The sequence below is a fragment of the Molothrus ater genome, chromosome 5 (assembly GCF_012460135.2).
Source record: "Molothrus ater isolate BHLD 08-10-18 breed brown headed cowbird chromosome 5, BPBGC_Mater_1.1, whole genome shotgun sequence".
Lineage (NCBI taxonomy): Eukaryota > Metazoa > Chordata > Aves > Passeriformes > Icteridae > Molothrus > Molothrus ater.
Window position 1 is genome coordinate 58,668,207 of NC_050482.2, and position 20,517 is coordinate 58,688,723.

A 20,517-nucleotide genomic window follows, 5' to 3' on the forward strand; every position below is an offset into this window, starting at 1 on the left:
CACCTCTTTAAAGGAATGCTAAACTGCATTTTAGGTAGGAAAAATCATGGCCCATTCTTAGGCTTCTTCACAAGTTACACACTGCATCCACAAGGGCATCTCATGCCATTCAGTGGAATGGATTTATAGGTTATACAGTATTATTTCCAACTCCAAACTCAATTTCCTGGAAGCACATTCAAGACCACTGAAGCATCCCGAGACAATAGGAGGAGACTGCTCTGCTTTGCCCCAATTTTGACTCATTTGCGTCTTCACTATTGCAAACAAGTTTCAGAGCCAATTTAATAAAGCCACTGGATGATCATTTGTAGATCCAAGAGGGTATTTTTGTTAGTAGATGCAAAGTGCTTTACTAAAAAAATGAGGATTTAATAGTTCCCTTTCTTCAGATTAAATCAGTCAAAAAACCCACTAGTTCTCTGAAAGAGAGCTCTCTTTATTAAATAGAGTGCTCAGAAGCAACTGGCAATTTTACCTGCAACGACATAGTCATTACAGAATAAATAATTAGGGTTTTGTGCAGCAATCTTTCCCAGTTTTACAGATGTTTTGCTTGAAATTCCAACCATACAGATTTCAGAACAAAAAAATATTAGCAGCAAGTTACACATCCAGTTAAAATGTTTAAAACATGGACATGCTAATTAAAACTAATAAAAGGTATGACAGAGATTGAAGGCAGCACCAGCTATAAGATTTTTAACATAACTACACAGAAAATTAGGGTGTTCTTACTGTGAGCTACAGATTCTTTTCTCCTCTTGCTCTTTCTATAGATACCATTAATACTTGCAAGCCTTTTCATTAAAATGCATGGGTTCGAGGGTAAGAAGGTTATATTTACACAGGTCATGTTTCCCAGTTAAGAACAAACACTTAGAAAACTTAATTTGAGAGGCAGTATCTTGTGAAATAATGTCTGAATCAATTTTTAAAATAATTACTGCTTTCCTCTTGCTTCTCATTAAGCCACTACTGGTGCTGCAAAATTGGCAAGTTCTTCAAACCAGTTTGTTCCAGAAAAAGCTGCTCCCATCTAGTTGTGACAGCCTGCTGCTGCTAGTAGAGGGGAGATAGGTTAAACCAATAAGAGGCACATCTCAAGGGAAAATTGGCACCTACTACCAAGACATAAACATTCCAACCCACCACCAATCTAGCAAAAAGTTTATTAAAATTATAATTAATTAATTGTAAATTTAAATTATTTTAAATCCTTTAAAATGCAAATATATGAAAACCAGACAAAGACTATTAGCTGTAATCCCCCCTGTGGAAGAGTGTTACAGGCCAGTTTTTATGCTGCAGTACATTGACTTTCTTGGAAAGCACTGCAGAGCTGAATTAAAATATTTCAGCTGCTCTGTGAAATGGTTCATTGTTTTTGCTATATATGCCCAATCCTCAAACATTTTACATAGCATGTATTAGACTTCAAAAATTGTAAATTTTGCAAGGATTGACTCTCCAGCCACTTCTGAATACCTTAAGAAATTCTGGTGGCAGAGTTTACATCCACATCCAAAGCCGTCCAAGGCATTTTCTTCAACACAATTATAAGAAGTGTCACAGTGCCAACAAAAGGAAACATTGTTATTGTGGGATGGACAATGTTTAAGTCCAAGATGATGAACAAAAACTCTCACTGTCTTGCAATGACCGTGCTTAAACCATGATGCAGAATCTGCCAACAAGCCAATTGTCACTGCTGACTGTGATGAGCATTTCTTTCATCCAAATTAAAATACATTCTTTCCAGTCCCGAAATTATCAAGTATTTCCAAATGATATGTAATGAATTCAGACATATAACATGCAAGCATGTTTAAGATTCTGGGATATTCTTGCATCGTTTTCTCTGAGCAGCCAAGTATTTCATTTTAAAAGTGGGCTTAATACTGTTTGGATTTATACATTTTACTGAAATACCATTTTGCAGATACTCTTGGATCTTGCCAACAGTGCTCAAGTCCATTGTATCCATGTGTTTCTGGAACAAGGAAATTAGTACCTTTCTCCATAAATAGCAGCATGTTAACAGGTAATAATTGATTAAAAAAAAAAAAAAGATGACTGGAATAAAAAAAACTTGTTGCCAGAATCTCTGGTATGAAAATGAACCCTGCCTTACAGCACAACACAGCTAACAATCATTTCTTTGGAGCGCTACATTTCATACTCTGGCCTTCATCTTTTTGAGTTCTCATCTACCACCAGCTGTTAGTTCAGCAGTGGCAGTACAATGCCTCTATTCCCAGAAATCCTAGCTATAAAAATAGCGGGTTAGCAGAGTGTAATTCGGACAGTAAGAGCCAGTCCCAACCCAGAGAACCAAGCCCTTCTCAGGCACTGGAAGAGTTAGTTCTTTTTAATTCTTTGTTGAAAGGATGAAACAACATGTGACACTCTTGAGGGTTTCACCCACTTCTTCTATTTAGCCCCAGCTACCTTAATATTCCCATCAACACTGAACAGATGTAAAGGTAAAAAAAAGCCTCAAAAAATAACTACTAAGAATCTGGATCATATTAAGGGAACCAAATTAGAAGCAACAGTAGGTAGTAGAAACAACAGTAGGTAACAGGCTTTAGTCAGAGTTTTTCACTATAAATGTCATCCAAAACAGGAGTGATAATGCAACTCAAGGCCTTTGACTAGCTCATACTACTCCCTCTCTTCTTCAAGTGCTCAGATGCATCCTTGCAACCTGTTCCTCACCAGTCTGCTTCCATTCTCAATGTGTTCACCACTCTGAAACTGGAAACTACCTAAGAGACTTGGCAAACTACCCTCTTGGCCCTCATTTTCCCCGCCACTAGGCTCAGGGGAGCAATTCAGGTGCCTAAACAGACATCCCTAATTTGAAGGTAATATCCTGCCTGGCTTCCAGCTACTATTCCAGAAGGAAATAGGGTTCCTGTGGATTGTGCAGTACATTTACCAGACATTTTTAAAATATTACAGGCATCCCAAAAATTCAGCAATGGCAGAAGATATTTTAGTTCAGACAGCTGACTTTCAGTTTACCCGCCTATTCTATGCCATGTATTTTTGATACTGTGATCTTAAGTTCCTGCTGGAGAACACAACTGAGGCACACAGATCTTTGCACTCTAACAAACTGCAGTCTGTAGCTCCAAAGGAAAACTTGGTTTAAAATCTTCAAGTGTCCGTATTCAGAGCCATCAACTTGTTAACTGCAGTGTTCGTGGCATCTGTCCATATTCTGCTACATGGATATTTATTTTGAGGTTCTCCTCAAGGACAGAGTTCAGAAGTCATCAAGATCTCTTGTTATGTTTCCTTCAAACTATCTCAAAACACAGATTATAGTGATGCAAAATGTAATGGAACATTCCATCAACTTTATCTGTAAAGTATTTGTGCAGGGAATGGATGTTTAAAATTACATAGAAATAATATGTTGGTTTAAAATAATGGGCTCTGCCTTTATTTAGGTTCTTTTGTTTGGTGAGAGGGTGGAGAGGAAAAAAGGGCTAATTGTTACTAAGAAGAGATTTTTTTACTAATTAATGTCTCTTCAATATATTCTTCAACGACAATACAGTAACAGCACACTTATCATCCAAGTACACTGGCCAACACTTAGATACTCAACAGCAAAAAAGAGGAATTTATGTATTTCTCAATAAATTCAGAGTATTTTTAAAGGTACATTTTGAATCTGTGCTGCAATTAAATCTGTTCTATAACAAATACTTTGACCTGGCAGTATTTTAAAATTTTCTAGATTTATTTTTTTAAAGCTTGCTGTTGACAGGGACAGAGATAATGAAAAGTACAAAAAATATTTGATGAAAATTCCCATGCTAATAAGAGAAAAAAATAAAGATACCTATTTCCTACAGTTTATATCAGATAAGTTTGAGTGCTCTGCAAGGCATTATTAATGGAATAAAAAAGTAAAGCTCCAAGCCATTTAATGCATTTAAGTAATATAACCCAAGACTCCCAAATCCAGCCTATTCTGACTACATGTTATATTTAAAAGCTGTTCAACAACAAAGCTTGTCTGCAGGCAGGATTTTTGCATCTATGAAAAAGCAACTCTTAATGGCAGCACAAAACTAATACTGATTTATTATGCTATATTATTTATTCTATTCCACAGAATAGAATTTTACACCTGAAAAATGGATAAAGTTTCTTTGCAGTGTTGCCAAGTTTTAGTACCTTCAGCAGGATTCATCTAAACGTTAAATGAAGTTCCCTTCATTGCAGACATAGGTAACAGGTCATGAGTGGTCTCCTTGTTAAAGCAGATGTTTTCACTTGGTCAGATGAATTACACCTTAAAAACATCCACTTCTTTCCAGTAACTATAGTAGTATTCTTATCCACTACTGGGCATCCACTTCAATTGCATGAATTCCTCTGATATTCTAAAACCAGTCATTAAAAGAGGAGAATATCCTCCAAGTATACTGCAACTTACAGGGATTGCACTTTTGGGTGTAGATGGCCAGGAATAAAGAGCCAGCTCACTTTATATTCTTCTCTTACATGTGCCCAGTATGCCACAGCACCATTGTAAGGGTTCAAAAAGCAAGGTGCCCAGCTTCTCCCAGCTCCACATAGCTTTAAGAGTACCAAGCTGGAGCAATATAAGCATTGTGGGATTCACACATGGCTATGCAGCATGCAAGAAGCAGCAGTAATTAAGAAGCAGTGTTATCATCTCCTCTGACACTACATCAATACGGAAATTACTGAATGTAACTAATAAAACATATTCCTTCTGGGTTGAAGAGATGAACTAATTGGTCAAATAAGAACAACAGGGATTTCTAACAGCTACCCTACAGCTTTCAGAAAACAGCAGGTTACAGAGCCAGCAGTGATACTGCTTATGTTCCCGCGGTGTATCTCCTGTTGCTGTATCTGCACTAGGTAACTGAACCATGAGCCAGAGCCTGTTGGCTGATGTGAATGGATATCTACATCCACTGAGGAAATCTAGTATTCCTATGGTTTCCTCCATTTTCTCAGAACTAAAGAACAACTCATTCAAAGGAGCTCTCCCAGCATGGCACTTGGCACAAAGAACAAAGCTTAAGAAAATTCATCTTCTACCAAAACTGGTCTTCATAAGTGCCATTTATATACCTTCTGTTCTTCACTCAATCTCTTTCCACCTTCTTGCACCATACTGCCTCAAAGGACTGATAATGCTTGAGAATGAACTAGAATGGTACTTCTATTCCTTCTTTATTTTTAAGGAATAATCACAAGGGTTCCAGCATGGCATTGTGGTTCCTTATCTACTTATCTGGCATAATGAGAAATGAAAAACAAAACCAACCAGCCACAACTTTAAGCCAGAACAACAGTAATTCTGGCAGAAGTTTGAAGCCAAACATCCTGCATCTTACAACACCTACACCATAGTCTCAAAAATTTAGATCAGTCAAAAAGGCAGCCAAAGAACCATTTTAAATCTGACCTCATCTCAATGGAACTGGGAGCAGGGAAAAGGAAAAAAGCCCACACAATACAAACAATCAGACTGGAACACAATACAATAATGCTGTTGCTAAATGGACTTTTAAAAGATGTGAGATTAGCATTTAGTTTCTTAAAGAATCCAGACTACATTCAGCTCTTGCACAAAGGGTGGAATGCAGCAAAGAGGACCGTCAGCTGAATCCATTTGGGATACCCATAAACAAAGTCATCTTCATTTTGCCAAACCAGCTTCTAAAATCATTATTTTGAGGAGAGCTCTTTGGCCCTGTTGAGTGTCAATGGCTGTGATAATAATCTAGAAGACACATGAGCTACTACCACAAATCATGGCTTTGCTTCTAACTATAAGGCCATTTCTGAAAAGCAAAAAGCAAGAGTACTGTCTCCCTGCACAATCCATCAAGATGCACACAATTTTACTGAAGGTGCCTGTGCCAACACTCTATATATCAAATACTTGTTTACTGAGTGATAAAAGCAATACTTGCAAGTCATTGTTTTGGTACAGATAGGAGTTATGACAAACATAAGAGTATTTTCTTTCATTTTTTGTTTAAAATTCACTGCTAGATGAGGGAAGACCACAGGTCCTCCCACATGTTCCATTCCAGAAACTTCTGAACACTCTTTCACAAGACTGGACTCTGCCTTTGCAATGAAGCAGAAAATAAACATTCTATTTAACAACTTGGAGTGCAATATTTGAAGAAAGTTTATCTGTATGGGAGTCAAGAGATGCTAGCAGCTCTATCTGAACACCACCTATGTTTAACCAAGTAAAGAATTCCATGTGCCTGTTTTGAGGTAATACTTACTCAGACAACATTTAACACATGAGCTCTGAAACCACGTTTGAGTTTCTTGCATAGAGAAGGGACTGAAGAAAACTTTATCTCCTTTAGAAGTTCTAACGTTCCTTTAACAGTTGATTAACTAAACAATCTAAGTACTCTAAGTTTAGTGATTTCCCATATATGCTAACCAGTGGGTTATACCCTCACAGTCCCTTCTCCCTACTCCCACAGGGAAGATAAAACTGAACTATTGAAGGCCAAGTAGTCTGTAGTTAGTAAGCTCAACAACCAGTCCATTAGCTAGAACAAGTGAGAACAATAGCTGCTAATGTGTGAAAGGCCCCTAAACGAGACAAAAGCAAATAAGGAACAGAACTATTGAGTGCTGAAAACCAACTGCTTAAGCAAGAAAAGGTAGGAATCTGTAAACACACAAAAGAGATAAATATAATCCAGACATGATACCCCCAGGGTTTCAAAGTTCCCAGACACTTAGCCATTTCTGAGGTCCTGCTATGGGACACTACCCATCATTATACAGCTCTACATTCTTTAAACACAGCTTGTCTGCTAAACAGATTGTCTTTATCTCAGTATCCAACTGATGAGTTGCCTGCTACCCTAATTTATCACTTTGGGGCTGATACTGAAACCAGACACACAGAAACTATCTAACAAGTTTTAAGTATTACAAAGCAGCACTCTACTACAGTGCGCTGGTCCCTTGGAGGATCCTTCCTCTAATCAAGTTCCCTGAGCAAACAGGTTTTTATCATACACACTGATGGCATATTCATTACTTATCCCCCCTTACTTCATGTATACGTATTACTTTATTTGACACAGTCCCACCCCTCACTGGGAGTCCTTACAGGGCTCTTTGGGGGTCTTTTTCAGTGGCCCTCAATGTCCAGTGTCCTTTTGAAGTGACTGTTCCTTGACCCCTGTAGCCACATTTCTCTTCACAGAGAAAAGCAAGGCACAACTTCCAAAGGATATTTCTGGGATTCACATTCTCTGAACCTCAGAGAAAGAAAAAACAACTCTTATCTCATTTACTGCTCCTGTGTTTTGGAACAAGTGGAATGCATTGAGGAAGATTATTTACCTGAAGGAATTTGCTTGATGGGATTCTGGTGTGAGTGTTTTGATTCATTGACCAATTGAATCCACGTGTGTGTGAGTGTACATGTGTGTCAGGACTGTTGGCTGACAGTCATGAGATTCCATGCAGTTGAGTTGAGTGCTTGTGCAGTTTCAGTTTAGACGTAGTGTAGTATAGTACACAATAATATAGTATAATAAAGTAATTAATTAGCCTTCTGATATCCATGGAGTCCTCCTCATCATTTTCTCCCCTTTGTCAGGGTTGCCCTGTTTTTACTCTAAGTGGTGAATCCAATGTTGGCTATAGCCTGGGCTGGCCGGAGTTCGCAGCCATGGCTGAGCATGTGAATCCCAGAGATATCCTTGGGAAGTCGTGCCTTGCTTTTCTCTGTGAAGAGAAATGCAGCCACAGACCCCCACTTTTGAGTAAGCACAGTATCATTTTTTTCTGTAACTTCTGCTTTGTCAGCCTTGCAGAGCTGAGCTGGCATCCTACTTGCCTTTTGCATGACTTCTGTTTGCCTAAGTTACATCCTTTACCTATTCCTGCAAGGCTGTGCTGTTCTGTTCTACTATCCTCAGACTAAAATGGTTTTCTGTTCTACTGTCAGCTGGGCAATGCTATGAATTCCAACTTTTACTTGAAAACTCTTGAAACGATAGTTACAAATCATCAAAGTTTTTCCAAAGGCAAAGAAGATTCAAAGCTGCTACCCCTTCTTAAACCAACCGGTGAGAAGGGCATGTAATTGACACTCCTACATTACTTCAGCAACTACTTTATTCATTTTAAAGCAAAGTCCATGATAGGAAAAAAAATATGTGTTTCAATTCACACTTCTGCTGTTCAGGACAATTTTGCATACTGCTTATTTCTAGTAACAGACTTGTTGGTGCTGGGCTGTTTTGTCAAGGCACTGCACCTTGCATTTAAAATTAGAACCTTGCTCCTACTTTAAAATGTCTCATTCTCCAGTCCCAGCAGTGCTGCAGCTCTCTCCCTCTGTCTTTCCACCTACTGATTCCCTGTGCAGCTGCCAGCATTCCCTCCCCTAAGAGCATCGGTGTTACAAGTACCCTGATGTGGCAGGTTCACAACATGAACTTGTGTGAGAGCTGGATTAGAGCATTAGTTCAGCAAACTTCAGCTCCACACATCCTTGACCATGCTCAGACTCTGGAGCACATGCCTAGAAACATATGAAGCCAATCAAGTAAGTTTTAGTAAATGCTTTCTGACCTCATGTAGGCATCCTAGAAAATACAGGGGGGTTTCCAAGTCAGCATGTATGTTAAAATAGCCCTGTTTCTTTTTTATGAGCACAGTCCAGACAGATGTGTTAGCTCACTGGGAAAATTATACAGTCACTTTTCAAATTAGGCAATCATTTTAGTTCAAAGGGTATTTGCACTACAGTCTTGTTTTATTCAAATTCAAACTATATTCACTTGAGGGACTACAGTTGAAAGGGAAACTCTCCATTTTAATAGAAAGTTGCCTGTGGCAACTTAGTTATTAATCAGTCTTTCTGCATTCAGAAGGCAAATGGCTTCGCTCCCCTGTCCATGTACTCCCATTTACAGAGGATTTAGCACCAGAGTTACATATTTCTTTTTTGAAATGAGGATGTCTCCATGACCCAAATCCAAGGGCCCTCAAAACCCATGAGTGCAGTTCAAAGAGCTGAGCCTTGCTTACTGTCATCTTTTTCCCATAGCCCACTGATAAACTCCAAAAATAACTAGAAACCTTGTTTCACATCAGTCCTCTATCATGTTAGTAATGTATGTAAGGTAATACACAATTTTGTCCCACATAAAAGCTTCAAATAAGCATTTACTTGAATCACTGGAGACACAGTATCAAGTAATTAGGGACATTCCTTGGCTCAACCTTCAGTTTCATAGCTGGTTTTACAAGACTGTTTCCTGGTAAAAAATTGTGTCATTTTCTTACTTACTTTACACAACTGTTTCATGCTTTCTTTGATGGCAAAGGAAGAGTTTTACACATACTCTCTGGCCAGCAGGTAAAAAATAGATTTGGTCAGTTCAACTATGGCACTGATGCCTTCAAAGCACATTTGAACTGCAAGCACCTATTTTAAGCATATACAACTCCATAGCTACCTAATTGCTGAGGTAAATTTTAAAAGCATCACCAGAATTTTTTATGAAACCATTTTTTCTGTGTCCTTTAAATCTGCCAAATTGGTGGGCATCTGGCATCCATCCAAGGTCAAACCACTGTACTACTGTAGTAAAGTATATAATTTTACTGCAAAAACGTTTTAAAAGCCTAAATTTCCAATTTCAGAAATAATGGATTTTTTCATCTAGTCAGTTACTCATCCTGAAATACAGTCCTATTTAGAATTCACCTAAGTTCCTTTTGGTTTTCCCCTAGCTTGTTCTTAGATTAGATGCAACAGGCAAAATACCAGCTTTGCAAGTTTACTGTTACTGGGAAATTCCATTAAATAATATGGAAATTCCTCCTACAGCACCTCAGCAAACACACACAATGCTGGCATAAAGACTTACCTGTACAAAAGACAAGTTTCTTTAACAATACTGCATTCAGAATCAAGTTTCATCAAAATGTCTTTCTCAGATTTAACAAACTGGGTGAAGTTGAGAGAATGTGGTCACTTTGTAGCACTCATGGAATTCAGCAGACCTGCTGCATAACTGAGTAGTTCTTCAGAACACTTTTCCCAGGAATAAGCTCGCCCACAAAAACATTCTTCCACTTGCCTCTTCATGAACATATGCACCACTATTTTCCCTTGCTCTTCAGACAAGATATTTTCTTAAGAGATATCTCTACTATAAGCATTAAAGCAACCCAATACATTTTCAGTTAGACACACCTGAGAATTTTTAATACATTAGTATATATTTGCTTTCCTTATGATCCTTTCACCTTATGATTTAGAATTCCTTTCCACTGCTAAAACTAGTTGCTTACCAGAGACATAATTAGCTGCTTTTGTATTGAAACAGAGCTAGGTTGGCCTCTGAGGATAGAAATCTTTGTCTGAAAAGAAGTTTCACACAATGATACACCTATTTTGATAACTTGTACAGCCTAATTTCTCTAAGGCTTCCAACTGGAACAAGCTTGGTAACTGCAGTTGTTTTACCACTCATCTGATGTTCCTGATGGCTTCAGCTTTTTAATCTCCCACTTTCTATGGGTGAAAGAAGCAAGAACATAAATGCATCCAAACTACCCTAGAAATACTACTCTGCATACATAAAACAATAAACATCTACTACATACTTACATTAATCATATATCAGAGCAAGCATGATTCAAGCTAATTTCCACAACATGCAGTTGCCTGCCTCAATAAAGGCTGTATAGGCATGCCTCCAGATTTTTATGGAATTCCTGGTAGAAGAGAAAGCAGTAACTTTTGGCAAATATATCCCTACTTCAAATTACACTTGTACAGTAAGTATCATATCCCATGGTATATATCTCGAGAGCATACTTTTCTCTAAAAGAAGGGTATTATATTATAACTAGAAAAATAAGAACTTTCTCTATTCATTAATATTTATATTAATATTTTCAGCTTTTACTAGGTTTTTTTAACCAAAAGATTCGTCTATTACAGGCTATCAAAACAATAATATTGTATTTCACCTGTAACAATGCTAAATTCATTTCACATATGCAATATCTGGGGCTCTGGGAATTTTCAAATCAAAGTAAGCACAAATCCAAAACAGAATGAACACTAGACATGTCTTTCCTATACATATTCCTATAACATACACTACTTCCAAATATTAGCACTCCCAAATCTCCTTATGTTGGAGATTAAACAATTCATCTCTTGATGCACCACAGCAGAAACAAGATGATCCTTGTGAAAAGGATGCAACCATGCTTGTGAAAGTGTGAATGTACACAAACAAAATATGGGCTCTTTGTAATGGCAAAGATGGAGAGAATCCACTTAGAGTAAGTGGCAATATCAAGGACAAAATGGAAATAATAATTTGTAGCAGCAGATTTAGAAAAAGAATCTTAAGTCTTCTTAGACTACCAAGACATGGAAGAAAAATTGAACTTCACCACAAGAACCTCAAATGAAGTTATTATATCCTTCAAACTAACTAAGAAGAATCCCAATAACTATCCAGCTAAAGGAGTGAAGTAACTAAAGAAACAAGTAACAAAATTTAAGTTCATGTCAAAAGCTGTATTTTCAAGGTCAAATGAAGTGATAACACCAGAAAGTCCAGATGTAAAGATCAGATGAGAAGCTGAAAGCATTTGAACCTATCTGTAAAAGGACTGCCTGTGGGACTTCATAAACAAGCAGATGCCGTCCACATATCTGGGGGGATGTCAAGGGTAAGGTCTTCATAGCATCATTAGAGAATTTCAAACTGTATTGCCAAGTAAATATTTCTGGGAAGTAACAACCTGAAACATGAACACCTCTGAAACCTTGTTTAGTAACTCTGAAGTATTTACTCCTTATTTAACAGCATGTATTGAATATATTTAAAATGTTAGTCCAGATACTCCCCAAGAATTTAGATAATGGATTGTCCAAATACTATATGGTTCTAACAGCTTCATATAAATTTGTTTGCTAGCAGGTTTGCTACAGACTAGTCACAAAAAAAAAGTTTCCCTCTACTATTTTGGCATTGACATTAGTAAAATTTCATGATGATAGTTGCATAAAACTTTGCCATGCCATTCCATTCCATTTCCATTCACAAGTATTTCCCCCACACCAGTTCCAAGACTATTTCATGTACAGATTAATGACAAAGAACAAACAAGGCTACTTGCAACTTTAAAAGTTTTGAGAAGGGATAGAATTTCAATCTCTAACTTCGCAGCTTTCATGTACCTATTTCACATTCCAAAATTCCAGAATGACCCAGTACTATGAGGGTCTGCATGTTACAAACACTACCCTTTACGTACAGGCCACTGCTTGCTAATTGAAGTGCAGCCCAGACAAAATCTGGGCAAATGGCAGACTTCTAATAGGAGCACTTTTTGTGTATGCTCCAGTTGTAACTCACACAACTGGACAGTAAAGAATGGCCATTCGAGGAACAAAAAGAAAACCCATATGCACTCAGCCAAATAGTTAGTAGAGGTGGCTGTAGATACTTGCTCACAAGCCAGTGTCACTTTTACAGAACTGCTCTTTGCAGCACTCCCTGCAGTCCATAATGTTCTGTCTGACAACCAATTTTTTGGCAGTGCAACACCAAAATTATCACCTATAGCAAATAAACTACCACTGAACATTCAGAAAGCAGTGAACTCTCCAGTGCTAAAACCACTGGTGTCTGACACACTGATGATTCTTCAACACCTCCAACTTCAGGAATGGCAGAGAAATCAGAAACTCCAAGTTTTCTTTTCTATAGAAGTTATTCTACTTCAAAACTGAGTGCATGTGGCAGTATAGAATATATCCATGCCAACTGGCCTCTCCACTAGTTTGCCTTTGCAAGAGGAATAATAGTTAACATTTCTCACATGAAACTCCTCTGTATGTCGTGCCACGCGTCTGCTGTCATCCATACTGAATCTTGTATTCAAGTGAGCAACTCCAGAACTCTTAATTCACTTTAAGCTTGAAGTCTTTTCTTTCACAGCTCCTTAATTAGTTGTTAGAATCTTCACAGAAAGAGAGCCAACAAATAAACTCGTCTGTATGCTGGAAGTTCAAGGCACACTTTATTCCAGTAAAGTGAACAAATGTTTCTTTTTGGAAACAGTTCGATGGAGACAAAAAGTCTCTCCAGATTATACTTGAAGCTCAACCTCTTCAGCTGCCTGTTTCTCAGCTAATTTCAGTATCCATACAACACACAAGGCTGGTTTGGTGAAGCACTTTTCAAATTACATCCTCTGTTTTGCTCAAGACAGACTCAATTGTACCAATCTTTCTTCAGGCTTCTTTTTGTGCAACTCAAGTGCTCAGCATAGGTGCATAGGTCTGCTTAGGTGCAAGCAGCATAGGTCTGCTTATCTCTCAGGACATTTTCAAAATTTGCAATTCTATTGTGTTCCTTACTTAGGACATTCCTTCCAGCACAAACAGCTTCCTTGATGCTTATTTCTTCAGTTTAGTCACAGTAATTTCATAATTTACATCAGAAGAGTCATTTGTTATCCAGCTTTCTAAGATTATACTCTTCCGTTCATTTCTTCATGTCATTCCTCCTAAGCATTTTGCACAATATATTACCAGAAGAGACAGATTTGCACCACTTTGGTCCTTCTTCCTTGTGAGAATTTAAGAACTCCTCTAGTTGTAACAAATTTCCTCTATATAATCAGTTTTGGATGATAACAGGTGGGTATTTTCCCAATCCTAACTTCAAATTCACAGGTTTTGTTGTACCAGTTGGAAAACAAAGTAGACAATGCACTTCACCAAGTTTGGCCATAGCTAGCTACTATACAGTCCCTGTCATTTTAACCAGGGCAAACACGCGACAAGTAAAGATATAAAAAATGCCTCCAGGTGAGTGTGAGTTTCTTCTTCCAACTGGACAATGAACTCTAGTATGGAAGCATGAAAGTAGCTTGGGAGAAAAGTCAAGAGGGTAAAAATAATTGTCACCAAAAATACAGTATATCTGCAAATCTGCAGAATGAGAAGGAGTATGTACTGTGAAATCATTCATACAGAACCAACTCACAATCAAAAGGAGGGAACAGAGCTACAAGCTTACTGTTGCTGTGATTCATTATCGGGCAGATGTTTGAACAGCACTAATCTTTTAATTGTTATGATGCACCTCATTTCTCATTCAGCTACAGATCCCTGTTTCTGCTATTTTTATATAGAACATCTGGGAATGGACCTATACTGTTCATGACTTCTTATCTCAGAAGACAATGATGGTATTGCCTCTTAACTACCTTGTAAATTCCTGAGCTTGTATCTATGCCCTCTTTCCTATTTCCAAGTATCTCACCATACTCCAGAGTCTGTGTTTTTCTGTTCCTCCCATGCAGAATTTCCCTTTTCTACTCATAGATGTATGAGCAATAACACGTCCTGAATCAATCAAGCTTAAGTATATAAGCTTTGGGTCCTACAGATTTTCCCACTCTGTAACTTTTGATTAGGCACTCTGACTACGACAGACTTTACATGCTACAATTAAAGACTGAATGAATATACTAGCACAGACATTCACATAGATGAAGAGTTCAGCACATCCTGTTAACATACTTGGGAGTTTCTCAGATATTCTGAAGCAAATCTCTAGCTGTTCCAAATATTTCTCTCTCTGAAGAGGGGTGCCTCCTTTACGAATTGCTGCAAACACTTTATATAATTAAATGGTAATCTTTGGTCAGAACTCTGGCAGGATGGTCAAGCTTAATAAGTCCACTTAAAGGACTTAAAAACGTCAACCTGGAGCTACTACTTTTCACTTGAGCCCCCGCTACACATTCCAGCAAGTACAACCTCCACTAATACCTATGGATTAGCTCAATTTCCATCACACTTCCTCTTTCCTATACGAGTTTTACCAAGACCTTAACCAGTTACCACTACAGGATGTTTGTTCGCACTTTTTTCTCAGACGAAACTGCCTTTAACAAAACCAAGTGATCCATTAGATCTAGCCTAAGAGGGTTAGGGGGAAAAAAAACCCAAAAACATTAGGAAAGTAGTTTCGAGCGGAAGGCGTTTATTCCACACCTTCTACAGCGACATGTACTTTTCAAACACATTGACAGAGGCTATTGTGTCAGTACATGAGCTTAACAGAACTTCCTCGCGGCATTCTTCCTTCGGCGCGGTAATTAGCGAGTAAGTGGTGCATGAACGCATCAGCAGAGCCATGCAGGCTGCCCATGGCCCGGACAAGTGTTATTATTGCTGGGCCGCCCCGGTCCCCGCCCAGGCGCGGCGGATGACACCTGCAGGACTCCCCTCCGGCCGCACTCCAAACACCGCTCATAAAGAGTCTGTGCTCTCGCTACGTTTTCGAGCCTTGCTATCAGCCCGCGTTCAGCTTTTCCGCCGGCCAGCGGCCAAAGCCTCCCGGCTCCCCCGATAGCGGCTGCCCGGCCCCGCACCCGCGGCCCGGAGCGGCAGGCCGGCTCTCACCGCCCCTCTCCACCCGCACACAGAGGTCCTGGGAAAGCACAGTAGTTCTGCCTCCCTCCGAGGTGGGAAATTTAAAAAAAATAACGATTAAAACAAACCAAGCCGAAGCACAACCCGGCCGCCAGCCTTGGCGCTGGCGAGCAGCTCCCGTCCCGACAGCTCCGTGCCCCGGCAGCTCCGCGGCCGGGCACCCGCACCCGCCCACGGCACCCGGTCCCGACAGCTCCCCGTGCCCTCAAACGGGGCCTCGGCGTTGGAGGGGGCAGCACCCCCAGGCAGGGGCAAAGGGGGTACGGGCAAGAAAGGGCACTTACTGGGCGTGCAGTGCAGCGGTGAGGCTTGCGAAGAGACGGGCGAGGAGGGAGGCGCCGCCGGCGGCGGCTCCTTGAGGGCGGCGGCGGCCGCGGAGGTCAGGACGGGGGGCAGCATGAGGTACCGGTCCGGCTGCGGCAGGCAGCGCTGGCACACCGAGTGCAGGCAGGGCAGCAGCTTGGGCCGCCGGCTCTGGATAGGCTGCCCGCACACGCCGCAAGTGTCCAACAGGTTGAGCGGGGCCGCGTCCCCGTCGCGCTCCGCCGGGCCCTGCCGGCTCTCGGCCTCGTTCTCCCCGCTCAGCGCCGCCGCCGCCGCTGCCCCCGGTCGGTCCGCCGGGCACGGCCCCCCTGCCGCCGCCGCTGCTGCAGCTGCTAACGCCGCTGCCGCCTCTTCCATTGTCCTACGCCGGCCGCCGCCGGAGAGCCGAAGGGAGGCGGGGCAGCCCCGCCGCTTCCCGCCCGCGCCGCCGCCGCCGCCTACCGGCCCCCACCCCGCGGGTGTTCGTGCGCCCGCCCCGGCAGCGGCTGCCCCGCCGCGCCGCGCCGCCAACGGCCGCTCGCGGCCCGCCCCGCCCAGCGCCCCGCCCCGCCCGTGCCCCGCCCCTCCCCGCCGGGACCGCGCCCCCGCCCCCGCGACGTGAGGCGAGCGCTGCCCCGCCCGCCCCGCGGGAACCGGCCCGGCCGCCGCGGAGCCCCGCCCTCTCCCCGGTACCGGTGACCGCTCCCGCCCAGCTGGGTGCCTGCCTGGCTCTGTCCGGGTGAGAGGAAGGACGGGAAGTTCCTCTTGAATATGAGGAAAAACTTTACTGTGTGGGTGGCCATGCTCTGGCGCAGGTTGCCCAGAGAGGGTGTGGAATCTCCCTCACTGGAGATGCTCAAGAACCATCTGGACACAGTCCTGTGCCATGTGCTCTAGAATGACCATGCTTGAGAAGGGAGCTTGGGCCAGGTGACCCACTGTGGTCCCTTCCAACCTGACCCGTTCTGTGACTGTGTGAGAAGTCTTTGTCCCTTGGACAGGGCTTAAAAGAGGTCACCCTTCTCCCTGCCCTGTGTGCAGGTGAGAGTCTGTAAGTTTTGTTGGCTTGGCGGATCACAGCAATACTACCACATGCAGCCATGTTACCTGACTGAAGCTAACTGGTGACTGGTACAATTAAAAAGATACAACAGAAAAGAACAATTCTTGTTTAGACACAACATTTTATTGACACAACTTTAGTATTGTGCTGGTGAGACATTGGAGCACGCTGCCCAGAGAACTGCGGCTGCCCCAACCCTGGAAGTGTTCAAGGCAATGTTGGACCGATACTGAAATCAGACAACAAAACTTTCTAACACAATTTTGAGTATCAGACAGCAGGCATTCTTTATTACAGTGCTGGACACATCAGAAGTATATCTCTGTTTATCTGATGCGTGTCCAGAAGGTAGAACAAGGTATTTATTCCATCATGATCATACACATATTGATTACAGTGTACTTCTGGCTGATACATAAACATCACTTTTCGTAGAACTGGTTTGCATGCAGCTTCCTCCTACTCAAAGTCTTTTAATGTCCCTAGAGGGTTGTCTGAAGGGGTTTTTGGTAGTTGTACTCACCAAGTGCCCCCCATATTACAGATGACATTTCCTTGAATTTATCTTAGGGCATGCGCTGTTGCTTCTTTTTAGATAACTTGGCCCAAAAAGCCACTATAATTCTCATTATCTGTTTATCTACTGGTTCCAGCTATGTTTATCATCCTGTGTGCACACTTTTACATTCTTTTATCATTTTTTGTTAGTTTGTCTTTAAGCTCTATCCAGTAACTTCAGGAGAACTGAAAATTTCTCTTCTCTGTGTTATCTATCAGGACAGGGCTTTGAGCAACCTGGTGTAGTGGAAGGTGACCTGCCCATGGTAGGGTGGGGTGGAAGCAGATAATAGTTACGGTCTCTTCCAACCCAAACTGTTCTGTGATTCTGTGAGCTACTATGAAGTATGCAGAGACAAAGCTAGATCTACCACGTTGGTTGCTAGATCAACCATAAACCAGGTCCAAGCTCCTCAGAATATTCCAGATGTCTCTCAGAATATTCCAGATGTCTGTGCCTAAATTCCCAGAGCAGCCAGTATACTTCCCACTTCCTAGCAATTTCTCCAAAACCCTAACATTGGTCCCATAATAAAGAGGACCATGATAAAGCCGTACATGACAAAATACTAATTTCTCCAGCACAAGGAACCACTGTGTACAGGAGCATTGTCATGATTCAGCGTGTCTCACATTCATAATTTATCATGGTAACCGGAGAACAATACCACAGGTTGTTTTGGGGAGGAGGAACGGATTTGGCTTTACAATGAGGAATTGTTAAGAGGTAAATAAATGTCATTCCCTGACTAAGAATATCAATGGAAGGGACAAGCCATACATTCTCAACCCATGATCTGCCAACACACAAGGGAAAAATGCCTCCAGAAGCGCTCTCCTGAAGTACACCTCCTGCCTCCCAGTCCAGCTGCCTCTGTCCCTTTACTAAGAGTCACCACGTGGTAGGAGAGTCCTGTAGTCCTCTTTCCTCCCCACCACGGGTTTGGTTATCCAACATCCTATGATGATGTGCTAACAATCCACTGTGATAGCAGCTTGCAGGCTGAGAGCATGCCATGAATGATGAAACGGGTTCTGGAATTAAAGTTAAGGAGGATGGTACAGGTTCTGCAAGGTGAAAATTAGCAAAAACGACATTAGAAAGGGTCTGTTGAGGAACAGGCAATAACTGAAGATTGATTGATTAGTATTGAGAGCAAACATGATCAGAAACTCAGTAAATAATACATTTGTGAGGAGTAATAGCAAGTCGTAAGATCATCAAACTAGGTAGTTCCCATAACTAGTATGAACTATTTCTCTAACAGATGTCAGCATAGGAAAATAGCAATACTGTGTAATGGTACAAAGATCACCCTGTGAATGAACTGAGTAGATGCTCTGTTGCAAATGATGATCCCGGTGAGGCAGTATCCCAAAGATTAGTAAAATAATAGGATTTATGTTTCCTGCAAAGTTTGTTTGCTTGGGATGTTTGCAAAGCTCGCTCAAACTGCCTGTAAAATCTGTAGTTGCCGTTGGATCTGAACAACATCTGATTTAAAATGAAAGTTTGAACTTGCATAATTTGAATTTGAATGTAGAGCCTTCCTGTTAGCTATGGCATCATATTAGGAGCACTTGGGACAGAAACAAAAAGGGCTTGGAGGAACAGAAAAAACCACCCTGAGATAAGGAACCATTCAGTACATGTAAACAAGGGAGCAAGGAAAAAAGCTTTTGTGGTTGTTTAAAAAGCTTTTTAAACAACCACATTGTTCAGGCAAAGAGTGACAACAATCAGTGAAAGAAGTGGCATCCCGTTACACTGACCTGGGTGCACAGCTTTTGGCCACAGCTACACCACACCTGGCCATCAGGGAACACTGGCAGAGCTGGCTTGGGGCTTTTGGAAAAGGTCATGTAGACAAACCCACCACAGGGCAATATGTGCTGTACTCACTTCTGTCTGAAAACAGCTGATGGTTTTGTCCAGTTTCTGATAGAAGATGACTTGTTGGGCTCTCCAGTGTTTCACTGGAATGAGTTACACCAATGAAGAAAGAATGACAATGGTGACAAGCTGATGGCTGGAAATCAAGATGACTACCTAGGAAACATCCAGAAGCTGAGGCTGCTTCTCTCTTCCCTTGCTATGCTACTCATTACTTCTGTTTACAATTTGTTTTGCTACCTCCTCTGCTTCTTCTGGACATCCCAAGTCCAAGCAAGTTCCAGAAGCATTTTACCTTCTGTTCAGATATATACTTTGTGGCTGCAGTCTAGATTTTTGCCCTTTGCAATCTACATTCCTGTGATATACTCCACAAAAAGTTATCATTCAGAAACTTCAGCTGCAGAAAGAAATGACTGCCAGCTGCACTGAAGAATTTCTCAATGGAGATCTCATAACTAGAAGTTCCTTGCACTTAGAGTTTACTTGCTGGCTCTAATTTCCTCCTTTTGTCCCTGGTTCAGTTTGTCTCTTTCTTGTATTTCTAGATTTTCTAGTAGTCACTTGGCCTTGCTAATGCAACAGATGTTATCTAGTGGAAGTCACTTGGCCTTGCAAATGCAACAGAGGCAAATCTTCCCAGATTACCGCTAAACATCAGCATGTGCATTTCCTCGTCTTAAAAAAGCCATGTGACACTAAACAGTCTCTTTCCAAAGATGTTTTTACAGACTAAAAACCATGGGGCTTTGCAGTGTGCCAGTCCAGTTTAACCTTTATGTGGCAACAGTGAAGGAAGTGGGGAGGAGACTCAGTGCTCCATCTGTGTCATTAAAAAATGCTTTTGACACAGTAGTCATCCAAGACATAGATCTGGCAGCTTTCTGGCCAGACTCTATTACAGCAACACAAAGCAGTCACTGGGAGGATGTGTCCCAGAATATACAGCCTTTCCTGGTCCGTGTCCTTTTGAAAAATTGACATCTTCATATGCAGTTGGTTTTCAAAATCTGTAAAATATAAAATATGTTCACTGGAAGCAAGATGAATGCATTAGGAATTCATGGTTAGGCAAACGTAATTTATTAACCTTTCCAGCAACAGTGAAGTAGGAGAACTTTACATACTAAAACATCTGGTACAAGCAATGAA

The 20,517-nt window shown here is 41.3% G+C and overlaps 1 protein-coding gene across 1 annotated transcript in view; it reads right to left on the minus strand.

Moving 5' to 3' along the window:
* Window positions 1-16,245, minus strand: part of TRIM24 (tripartite motif containing 24) — a 54,511-nt gene extending 38,266 nt beyond the window's left edge. The window contains exon 1 of the mRNA XM_036405068.2: window positions 15,832-16,245. Coding sequence (XP_036260961.1) covers window positions 15,832-16,228 — 397 coding nt within the window. The 5' untranslated portion in view covers window positions 16,229-16,245. The remainder of the gene's footprint in view (window positions 1-15,831) is intronic.
* Between the last annotated feature and the right edge of the window lie 4,272 nt (window positions 16,246-20,517).